At 34.6% G+C, this 12868-nt stretch overlaps 1 protein-coding gene across 3 annotated transcripts in view; it reads right to left on the bottom strand.

The window, feature by feature from the left end:
• The window catches only part of LOC140063158 (tRNA dimethylallyltransferase-like), a 23109-nt gene extending 10241 nt beyond the window's left edge, over positions 1–12868 (bottom strand). For 2 of the 3 annotated variants that reach the window (XR_011847577.1, XM_072109615.1), the window contains exons 1-5: positions 12709–12868; positions 10328–10564; positions 8875–9680; positions 6658–6800; positions 980–1097 (exon numbers count right to left, since the gene is read on the bottom strand). Coding sequence is in view for 2 of the 3 variants with exons in the window: in XM_072109615.1 (XP_071965716.1) it covers positions 980–1097; positions 6658–6800; positions 8875–9680; positions 10328–10564; positions 12709–12849 (1445 nt within the window). In the remaining variant the exon portion in view is untranslated. The remainder of the gene's footprint in view (positions 1–979; positions 1098–6657; positions 6801–8874; positions 9681–10327; positions 10565–12708) is intronic. The other variant, XM_072109616.1, reaches the window with a different exon arrangement.

Genomic DNA, 12868 nt, shown 5'->3' with positions numbered 1-12868 from the left:
TATCTCTATTAAATCTTCAATGATGAGAAGCGGTCCCTTAACAGAGACAGTGGTCGTTCAATAGAGGTGGTCACTTTCGAGAGGTCCTTGTGATGGGAGATGGTCGATTATGAGAAGCAGTCCCTTAATAGGTGGTGGTCCTTTAAAATAGGTCGTCACTTACGAGAGGTGGGGTCGTTAAGAGAGGTGGTCCTTTAAAAGAGTCGTCACTGACGATTATGAGAAGCGGTCCTTTAATAGAGAGAAAGAGGTCGTGGTCCCATAAAAGAGGTGGTCACTTATGAGAGGTGTGGTCCTTAGGAAAGGTGGTCGTTTACGAGAGGCGGTCGATTATGAGAAGTGGTCCCTTATGAGAGGAGGTGATCCCTTACGAGACGTGGTCGATTATGAGAAGCGGTCCCTTAACAGAGATGGTTGCTTACGATGTGTGGTCGTTTTAGAAAGTTGGTTGCTTACGAGAGGTGGAAAGACTGATAGCTAAGTAAAGATCGATGCATTTGCACATGAATGAGACATTTTTGTAAAATATATAACATTTTCTACATTAGCTGGCGATAGTAACTACATAAGCTGGGAGGCAATTTTCGTTACTACATAAGCTGTTGACTGTTTCTACATAAGCTGGAGGTTTTACTACATAAGCGGTTGGTTGTTCTACATTAACGGTTGTTTCGACATTAGCTGGCGTTTTCTACATTAACGGTTGTAACACAGCTCCCTAATTGAAAGATATTAAACATTCTAGGAAGTATCTTTATGGTGCCTTCATCATACCCCCACTCCCCTGATATTCTAGGAGTCACCTTAAAAGTCTTTGAGCCCATTTAGAAATCAATACACAATACAAAAATGGAATCAAACATATTCAAATTCTAGTATTAGTTTACAAATAAAACAAATTGTTTAAAATGTTATTCATCTCTCAGCTGTCAGAGAAAATGACAGAAAGTTATCAAATAGTGGCTTAAAATAAACTTACTTGTGAAGGCCTCCTTGTAATCTTTGTTGATTATATTCTGAATGAAAGTCAGACAGTTCCTTCAGAAGCCCTTGCTCCAGCATACCATCCACTCGTCTATCAAGTCGGTCGTCAAGTACTATATTGGAAGATGGTAATTACAGTTTTTTATTTTTGGCCAGACAGTAGTCTATTGGGCAGGTAGTAGTCTATCGGGCAGGCAGTAGTCTATTGAACAGGCAGTAGTTGGTTTTAAAGGTAATCGTTTGGCTCAGTTAATTTAACCCTGGGGCAAGTGTAGCTTTGTAGTATTTAGTATTTGGTCAAATTAGCCAGCAGTTTTAATTAATGTTCATGCAATCACCAACAAAATCGGCATGCTCTCTAAGTATCACAATATTGAACACTAAACTGAACTTTTAAAATAATAAATCATTTCAGAAATTCAATACAACAATTTGTAACACAGTCACGTCATTTGTCATTTGTCAAATTGATTCAATATGGTGAATCTCTTCTCTTTATTAAAATGGACCTGAAATGGACTTTCGATTTTCAAGAAATTCACACATGTTATTTAAATGTATCAAATTAACACAAACCCATACAAATAAAAACAAAATGTATAGTATTTTGAGTAAAAACGAAATTTTAAGATACCATGGTAAATTAGCGAAAATTACTCACGCCATTGCAATATTCTATTTCAACGGCCGTCGGAAGCCTCTATATTCACGACGTCACATATACACACGATGATATCGAGAGCGTGTATGCCGCCCGATAGTCAATGAATGATCGACGGCCTGGAAAGACACGCGAAAGCGTTGACACTAATACCATAATACTAATTTATTCAATATCTAATGTTGTTGAATTACCTTGAAATTAAGGCTAAAGCAAATTGCTTATTCGCCTCTCTGGAATTACAAATCTCAATACATACGGCTGAAACTTCTGGTGGTGGTTTTTCCAGTGTTCTTTCAAATTAGACTTAAAGGCCAGGTGCGGGCAAAAAATTTCTATTGATCATACATTCCAAAAATTATCGATCTAGTTTCCCCTATGTTTCATAATTTTTTGGGATTTTATTTGTGTTACACGAGCTTGTTCAAATTAAGCACTTTCTTATCAGTGGGGGGATAGTTCAAATTACACAGTAAAATCTCTATTCTTTATACACAAATTTTGTAAATAGAGAGGCATTTTAAAAAGCTATGAAAAATAAACGGTGTGGTAAAAAAAAGTTATCAGATGACTGAATATAGGTAATATAACTTGAATATTACATTTCTGATATTTTTATTCAACTTCAGATTTTTATTTTTATGCTATAGCAAAAATTATCCACCGTATATCCACCATCTTTTTTCACCGTCTAGGGAGTCACCGGACATGTTATTACATTAGGTTAACTACCTAACTACTGAAAAAAAGTCTTCCTGGTTTTTATGGAAGAATTTTGCCAAATTTTGTATTTGACCATATTAAGGGAAATTCATGTTTTGTCATCTTGATTTCTGTTACAATTATTAGATTTATGTACAATTAACCAAATATTATATTTAAAATTCATGCCTGTACCTGAGCTTTAAACTGATTCAATGACTTTGACTCTACAACAACTCTCGGCAAAGCGTTCCAATCGTTAACTAATGAAATATAGGTCCCTAAAATGTACTTCGTTTGTTCTAAAACCCGAATTTAGAAGACCTACCTCCCAAACCTTTACTAGGCCTAGGCCCCCAATCCAGCGCGCGGAGTCGATCCACCACCCACATCATGCGGCGAGGCTCCGTTTCATGTGCATGCAAGGACCAAAGCGATATCCACAACTTGCAAAATATGAATAAAATTCGTTTTCGAACTGCCTGATTCGTGACAAATAAATTATCATCTCACATTACTAATTTAATTCTGCTAAACTAAAAACTAAAGAAACTAACACATTTTAGCCCCCAAAACATCATTCTAAAATGAAAAAAATCCATTTCAGGTCCATTTTAAGTGGTTTTTTTATTCTAAGCTTAAATTAGGACCCCAAAGGAAAGTCATTATCTTGTAATGTTTATTGATTTATCAGGTCTTCCTCAATTACTCTGGTAGCTATAGATCAACTTTCGTATGCACTTTGAGGTCCAGAGAATTTGACTTCAGAAATTGGTTTAGGGCGGTCAAACAATCATTTTTGGCTTGGTTACACATTTTGAAAATGTGGCGAAAGGTCAAAAGGTCAGGGTGAAAGGTCATAAGACCAAACACCAATATGTCCTTAAATCTCAACAACCACTGGTCACAGCGAAGTAATTTTGGTCTCAAATTGATCAGAAGGTATACATTTATATTCAGTCTAATGGGACATTTTAGTTTAAAATGACCGGAAATGCCATTTCTGACCTTTGACCCACAACCCAGGGCATGTATTTATCTCCATAACTACTCGTCGTAGACACTTGAATTTGGTTTTAAATTGTTCGAAATATATATTTTGTTATTTGTTATACATTTTCAAAAATGTTACAAAAGGTCAAAGGGTCAGGGTCAAGGGTTATATAAACAAATAAATAAAGGTACTTGTATCTCGGCAACCACTGGTCGCAGCAAGTCAATTTTGGTCTCAAGATGTTCAGAAGGCATGCATTTATATTCCGTCTAATGGGGCATTTTAGTAAAAAATGATCAGAAATGCCATTTCTGACCTTTGACCCACATACCAGGGCATCTTCATATCTCTGTAAGTACTGGTCGTAGAAACTTAAATTTGGTATCAAATTGTTCGAAATATACATATTTACATTCATTGTAATAGAAAATGTGGTTAAAAGATGAACAGAAAATACTATTACTAATGTTTCAAACAAAAAACATATCTCTACACAACTTATCCTTAGACAGTAATGTTATGCAATAGGATACTTTAAATTGTTTCAATTTCAAGTAGGCCTACTAGTTATTGCTGTCCACGAGAACATTTTGATATAAACGTCAAGCTCAGCAGTTCTTTTCAGAATGCTAGAAGTAACTTGCCATGTGTATCCGATTAAACGCCCCAGCCATTTATTGTTCAAAAGGGTTTTTAGGGGGAGGGGAGGCATCTTTATTTGGGGTATAATATGGTAACATGTATAATCAAATAAATACCACCTAGATGTAAAAAAATACAGCACAATTAATATCAAAAAATGATAAAATTATGTCAAAATGCTTGGTAAATTGTAGATTATGGTAGTTAATGAAATATGTTGTGATACAATTATTTTGTAAATGCATGTGGCGGAGTTTATTCCACATGATGTTCTATTGGAGGGAATGGAGGCTTTTATTCAAAGCGGGTGTTAATTCGAATAAATACTCGAGCTCAACAGTTAGAAGTAACTTACCATAGTTACCCGAATAAAAGGTCCGGGCATTTAGTTATTCAGGGAAGGTGTTTATTTTGTTTGGGTGTAATAATGGTAACATGTATAATCAAATAAATACACCCCAGATAAAACAAAAATTAATTAATATAATAAGAATAATAACTGGATTAAACCTCATTCTATCCTGTTGCAAGTACAATCATGTAATAAAAGGTATCACAGACAACTATAATAGACCAATTCATTGTCATTATTCCATAATATTTTTGAATGTTACCGACAAAACTTATACATAATATGTATAAGTTTTGTCGGTGTATATTATACACGTCTGTTCCCAGTGTAGATAATAAAACAATATGTTTCTGGAGATTTATTATCAATACCACTAAAAACTTTGACATGTTTTAGGTACTGAATTCATTGACAATAAAAGCATCAGAAGTTACCATGATAAAATCATACTACAACACTGTACTACAGTACACAAGGGTGTTTTCAGGAAAGCTGGACATATTGTACAATAGTAATGAAACTATGTATTGGCATTTAAAAATATGCAAAAGATTGTTGTCAAATTGTAGTCACAAACAAACAGATGATAGAATGAAGATCCATTATGAGTGCAATCGTGTCAGGATAATGATATGTCATTGTTTTATATCATTATACTGGCACCTGGAGGAGAAGATCCATTTAATGTTATCTATGACAGTGTCACTTTTATTCTAAAAGACAGAAACATTTCGTTAAAAAGCATAAAGAAGAAAACGAATCATGTAAAGTACCTTTTATCAGTTGAGAAACGAATTATAATTATTAAAATTAGAGTATTTATTCGAATTAACACCCGCTTTGAATAAAAGCCTCCCTCAAATAAACGCCACCATTCCCTCTAATAGAACACCATGTGAAATACGCCCGCCACATGCATTTACACAATAATTGTATCACAACACATTACATTAACTACCATAATCTACAATTTACCAAGCATTTTTTTAACTTTTTGATATTAATTGTGCTGTATTTTTTTTTACATCTAGGTGGTATTTATTTGATTATACATATTACCATATTATACCCCAAATAAAGATGCCTCCCCTCCCCCTAAAAACCCCTTTGACCAATAAATGCCCGGGGAGTTTAATCGGATACACATGGCAAGTTACTTCTAGCATTCTGAAAAGAACTGTTGAGCTTGACGTTTCTATCAAAATGTTCTTGGGGACAGCAATAACTAGTACTGTACTTGAAATTGAAACAATTTAAAGTATCAGTTATTGCATAACATTACTGTCTAAGGATAAGTTATGTAGAGATATGTTTTTTGTTGGAAACATTAGTAATAGTATTTCTGTTCATCTTTTAACCGCATTTTCTATTACAATGAATGTAAATATGTATATTTCGAACAATTTGATACCAAATTTAAGTTTCTACGACCAGTACTTAGAGATATGAAGATGCCATGATATGTGGGTCAAAGGTCAGAAATGGCATTTCTGATAATTTTTGACTTAAATGTCCCATTAGATTGAATATAAAAGCATGCCTTCTGAACATTTTGAGACTAAATTGACTTGCTGCGACGAGTGGTTGTCGAGATACAAGTATCTATTTATATTTGTTCATATAACCTTTGACCTTGACCCTTTGACCTTTTGTAACATTTTTAAAAATGTGCTACAAATAACAAAATGTTTATTTCAAACAATTTAAGACCAAATTCAAGTGTCTACGATCAGTAGTTACGGAGATACATACATGCCCTGGGGTGTGGGTCAAAGGTCAGAAATGGCATTTCCAGTCATTTTTGACTAAAATGTCCCATTAGACTGAATATAAATGTATACCTTCTGATCAATTTGAGACCAAAATTACCGCGCTGTGACCAGTGGTTGTCGAGATTTATGGACCTATTCGTGTTTAGTTCGATAACCTTTCACCCTGACCTTTTGACCTTTCGCCACATTTTCAAAATGTGTAACCAAGCCAATAATGATTGTTTGACCATCCTAAACCAATTTCTGAAGTCAAATTCTCTGGACCTCAAAGTGCATACGGAAGTTGATCTAGCTACTAGAGTAAGTAAACTAAGTGTCTCAAAACAGATAACTTTCCTATAATTATTAGGTTCCCACTAGTACGCAAGGAAAGTACGTAATCCGCAATACAAGCTGATTGACCAATCAAAAGCATTAGATTATTATTAACTGTCATGCTTCAACTGTCAATTTGCTTGCGTTTTGTTCTAAATTAAATCTAAGCCACACAGCATGGAACTGGTACAGTATTAACTTTGAATACACCAACTTTAAATAATATTTCTCTTACCAGTTTGGTCTGACTGCACCCAAAACACACAAACATTGCTATAACGTAATGGTCCACCTAATGAACTCCCTCCCTCTGTTGCCTGTTGGTCAGCTAGTAACCGGCTGTGTGGTATATTATGCTGCTCAAAAACATGTAGGCTTCTAATATATAATAAAAGACAATTTAAAAAGATTTGACAATTTTAAAAATGGTATTAAACAATATTAAAATGACAAGGTATGTTATGAGTCATCCTTAGAATATATTAGATTTTACATTAAAACTGAGTTGTCATCAAACATGTTTTAAACATCATTTCACAGTAAAATATTTTTGACAAGATAAATTTTTTGTCATACTGTAGCTTGAATACAAATTTAAAACAGCTGAGCATCAAAATTGCAATAAAAAATGATATTACTTAAAATGGTGATAATAGTGCTATTTTCCAGTCTCCTGTGATAAATATCACATTAAAATTCCCTTGGAATTGTATTTAATGCATTAGGTCTGGTCAATTGATGTAGAAACAGGTCGAGTAGAAATACCAACTTTTGAAGAGATTTTAAAAAGTTTTGGTTTTATTAAAAATTCTTTGAAATCAACGATATTCGATTATTAAGATTGGTTTCCACTAGGACGCAAAGGAAAGGACATACTGTAAGCTTATTATGACCAATATAAACGATCACTTGTGATTGCGTTGCTTCCAAGTGGGGACGAAGCTTTAGAGAAAAAATGTTATTTCTTAAGCTCTGTCTACACTATCTAGTTTGACCAAAAAAGTGTGATGTGCCCAAATATGGTGGTGATATGCCTAAATGTGGTGTGCTGACATCATCATGTCCATATATGGCGACATCACATTTTTTTTCCACATAAAGTTTGATAGTGTAGACAATTTTGTTTCAATAATTTCACTTAAATTATAACTTTGTATGATTTCAATTACAACTCGGCAAATGAACTTCAATTAATGCATTCTGTAACTATATAATGTCTGCAATTGAAAGTAATTAAAGACAATTAATGACCATTCAATTAAACAACTAATTTAGCACATAATTCCATAGCACATGAAAGTTTCTTTGCTAGATTAATGTTATAAATCTTTTGTCAGATCTCAAATTTATTAATGCTATGAATATTAAATAGATTGCTCAAATAATTGAATTGCTTAAATTACACAAATTTGAAGACATTATCAATTACAGGTATTATTAATTAATTAGGTTGATGATTTCAACTTGCAAAATAGTGCGTACTTTATTGTACTTCCACCCACGGCGGATATTAGTGGGCTTTCGCATTAGGACGGTGGACAAAATATTAATCTGTGTAAACTGTATTTGGTCGATTTAACATTCAGTCCGATAGAAAAAGTTTATACATTAACACTTTCACCGCCAGGCATTCAATAAAGGAAGTACCCCTCACCGCCAGCCATTTTAGATCAATTTACCTGTTTTTCAAAGCTCATAGCAAAGGTGTTTGTAATCAGAATAACATGCAATATACACTCAAATAATGAGATAGAAATAAACTTTCCAATGGTACCAAACACTTTATTGAAATAAAACTGTAATACCACATAATTGTACAAAGAACTTGGCTCACTTTTAGCACTTTAGGCTCAATCGGAGAACAAAGCAGAGATAATGAGGTTTTTAGCCTGGCTGCACCGTCTGTCAGTGTCACGTTTCTCCACTATTCTACAAACTAGTCTAAGCCAGGCTAGCTAAATTATCTCCAATTATTTATTACATTTTATAAACCAGATTTAGGTACAAATATACCTTCATCATCTGGGGATAATAAATACTCATTTTCAGAGTCAGAGTCGGCAAATATTTCTGCAATTGCTTCGTCTGCAGTAAGCACATTATGTTGTTTACGGATAGGACGCGATGTAGGCCAGCTGGGTCATTGGCACTAGGGGTTAATAAAGTATCAAAATATTTGCGGTCCAGATCGATTTGGATGTTGAAATTTCTATATGCGGTCCATATATACATGATCTAACAAATTGTGCAATAAAAAGCCAAAGACGGAAATTTCCGTCTTTGGCGGTCTGGCGCTGGGCATCGAAAGACGGAGATTTCCGTCTTTGGCGGTGAAAGTGTTAAAGAACAATGAATCAGAAAAGTATACAGTATATTTATAAAACTGTATTTGATGCCTGATATAGATTATGAAAAATATTTTGTTATAAATTTAAAATGTGATTTAATTTACCTTATTATTTTTCTTCTATTTTTTGGGTGCAGTCTATCTGCCATTTCTGGATCAACATCTTTCAAGATGCTGTGTAATTGTTCACTTGAAAACTTCTCAACTTCAATGTTAAAATATTGACCCTTGGTACTTGTATTATCCACAGTGACACCTGCATTGTCCACAGTGACACCTGCATTGTCCACAGTGACACCTGTATTGTCCACAGTGACACCTGTATTGTCCACAGTGACACCTGTATTGTCCACAGTGACACCTGTATTGTTCATAGTGACACCAGTGTGTTCCATAGTAACAGCTGTATTTTCCAATGTTGGGCCTGCGTTATCTACAGTGACACATGTGTTTTTCACAGCAACAACACATGTTTTTTCCATATTAACACCTGTGTTTTCCAATGTGACACCTGTGTTTTCTCCAGTGACACCTGTGTTTGAGACACCTGTATTAACTGAATATTCTACAGCCTTATTGGTCATATCACATACACTGTCTCTTTTATCATATTCACTTGTTTCATTACCACAGGAAAACAAGTTTTTAGAATCCATTTTGTTGAATGAACAAGTAGAATTGATATCAATATTGTGCTGAAATGTGCTGCCATGTGATAACACAGACTTGGAAGTTGTTTCTTCTTCAAGATCACTGCCACCAACAGTCTCTCCAGTAACTGATGCGTGATCAATTTGTTGGTGCTTGGCTTTAGGTGCCATACAGTTGTCAGGTAAAGACCGTTTGCGGAGTTGTATCATTTTGATGTCGCCTCCTCTTTTGTCTATCAACAGGTCATCACCCGTGTTTTCCTACAAAAAAAAAAAATAATGATCAATCTCTTATAGCAATTGGATCTTGTAATCAGATCTTCAGTTTTGTTCTTGTATCATTTTAATTGCATCATTTTGTATGTCCTTTTATTTTCCCACTAATCAATTCCATTTTTTTTTCATCATATTATACACAGTATACCCATCATTTTATTGCTAATTTTTTAACTTAAATTTATCACACTGCAATTTAGAATTAGTATAAACAAATCTTTGGACAGAAAAAGAAAATCCATAATTTAATACTTTCCATACATACTTATAGTCAGTACCATACTTATAGTCAGTACCATACTCAGTAGCACCATACGCATCGGTACATCATACGCTAACCAATTTAGAGACAAATTTTAAATTTGTGAGATTTTCTAAAAATGGGGTTAGCAGGTGGATAAATAAAGAATGTCAACAATTCTATAAGCACCTTCTTCCTTACTTGATTGCTATGAGACTTTGAGGTAGGTAAGACACCTAAACTCTTGTACCACACCCAAGAAGCTCCTGTACCACACCCAAGAACCTTCTGTACCACACCCAACAACCTCTTGTACCACACCCAACAACCTCTTTGACCACACACAACAACCTCTTGTACCCCACCAACCCACACCCATCAACTTACTTACCACAGGATCAAGAAGAACTTTCCACAGCAGAGCTTCAATATAATAATTGGTTCCACCAACTATTATTGGTAGTTTACCTTTTTCCAGTAAACTGTCAACGATTGGCAGCGCTTTGTCTCTGAAGTCCACCACTGTGTATCGACTGAGGGGGTTCACGTAATCAATGACATGATGAGGGCAGGCTTCAATCTCTTCACTATTCACTTTGTTTGTGATGATGTTGAGGCCTCTATAGACCTGTTAAACAAAAATATTAATAGAGACCATCATTCATACATTGTCTTTGAGGAGGTCTATTTTTTCATGTACAAGTTTTCGTTTTTTATAGGCTAGAATGGTCTATGATAATAAATCTGGCAGTCGCACGTTCATTTTGGTTGCAATAAGATAAACTAGTGGTGGGGTCATTCCATGTCAAATCACCCAATGGGTTAAAACCCTACTTTCTTCAAATTTGCTCAAATTTGGTTTTTGGGTTATTTTTAGCTAAAAAACCTGAAATTTTTAATTTGAGCGCCATACGACCAACGGTTCGCGCGCTACGCGCTGTAGTTTCTTCACGGTTTTGCACAAAATCGATGCGACGGGCTATATTTAAATGACCGTATCTCCGTAATGTGTGGACCGATTTTGTTGTGACAGGTATCTTTGGAAAGCTATTTGTTAAAGCTATCCAAATTTTCTATTTACTTTTGAGATAGAACTATTTAAAAGATGTATAACTTATTCTATTCCATTTGACCTAGGATTTGACCTTGTGGGACAAATTTTTAATTATAGCCCTATAAATCATGCGGTTATATTGAGTTAAATTGATTTGTATGGAGCATGAAAATATAATTAAAGCATTGTTATAGTCTTAAATAATAATCCGACAGCGACACCCATAGTATTAAGAGGTAAGTTTGGTAGTGATAAAATGTCGACAATACATCTACACTGTATAGAAATACCAGAATTGTTGAAGTAAGCCAACTTTGAAATGAGCTAGAAAGCAAACAAAAAATAATGCGGTTATATTGAGTTAAATTGTTTTGTATGGAGCATGAAAATATAATTAAAGCATTGTTATAGTAGATTAAATAATCTGACAGTGACCCCCATAGTATTAAGAGGTAAATATGGTAGTGATATAATGCCGACAATACATCTACACTGTATAGAGATACCAGAATTGTTGAAGTAAGCCAACTTTGAAATGAGCTAGAAAGAAAGCAAACAAAAAATAATATATCTTCAATTTTTTTATATTATGTAAATATCATGTAGGAGATAATTTTAACAAAATTTCATCTAAACAACATTTGTCCCACAAGGTCAAATGGAATTAGAATAAGTTATACATCTTCTAAATAGTTCTATCTCAAAATTAAATGGAATATTTGGATAGCTTTAACAATTAGCTTTCCAAAGATACCTGTCAACAAAATCGGTCCACAGATTACGGAGATACGGTCATTTAAATTAGCCTGCCACGTTGATTTTGCGCAAAATCGCGAAGAAACGACGGCGCGTAGCGCCCAAACCGTTGGTCGTATGGTGCTCAAATTAAAAATTTCGTGTTTTTTGGCTAAAAATAACCCCAAAATTTGAGCAAATTTGAAGAAAGTAGGGTTTAAAATGTCATTTTTTTTTTGGGTTATTTGGTATGGAATGACCCGGTGCTTTCAAAACAAGAAATTATCACGACCAATTTCAAACAGAACGATTTCAACTGTCACCCTTTTAATGTGGCCTTTTTTTAAATGACATTTTTCTATGTCATCAGTCGTATTTACTATTTATTTTGAAGCAAACAACAGCTAATAAAAAAGTTTGTTGTATTTTATAATGTAGGCTAACTTTGGGCCAATATTGGATTATAAAGACACTCTCTTAATGTCAAAAACATCATTTTTGTTATGTAAAATTAAATTCTAGCTAGCCTAGCTTAGAGGGCCTAGGCCTATATAATAATTGGCCTGAAAAAGTATAATTATGTTAATGGATGCGGATGGGCCTAAGTATTTAGGCCTGCGCCTGGCCTAGCTAGGCCTCTATCTAGGCTAGCCTAATTAAATTATTATTGCGGATAATTTGTTCATCTTTAAACTGTTCAAAATGTCAAAAATTGCCTTGTTGCTTGGCCTAGAGCATAGAGATATTTCACTATAATATCTCTATGCCTAGAGAGGGTTATTGGTTGCCACTAAACTACAACAAGGAAGAGCAGGAAATGACCATGCTCTCTAGGGCCAGGCCTAATCTACCAACACCATCACCGTGACCATCTGTACGCCAAAAATGATGTAATATTCGCCTTTCTTCCCGGACCCATGTATGATGTACGCGCGGTGTGTAGCCTAGCCTGATGGCTACCAATCAAACGATTTAAAAACTACTACCTGCATAGAATCAGCGCTTATAATTTCAGAATTTACACGTTTTGCTATATCTAACGCTAACTTGGATTTCCCTGCTCCTGTTGCACCTAAAACAACAACAGTTGGACAAACCCGTAGACACAACATTTTCCTAGCCATGCTTTCCCATCGCCATGTT

The sequence above is a fragment of the Antedon mediterranea genome, chromosome 11, assembly GCF_964355755.1.
Source record: "Antedon mediterranea chromosome 11, ecAntMedi1.1, whole genome shotgun sequence".
NCBI lineage: Eukaryota > Metazoa > Echinodermata > Crinoidea > Comatulida > Antedonidae > Antedon > Antedon mediterranea.
Note: the sequence above shows the minus strand (reverse complement) of the source record. Positions and strands in the feature narration are given on the sequence as shown.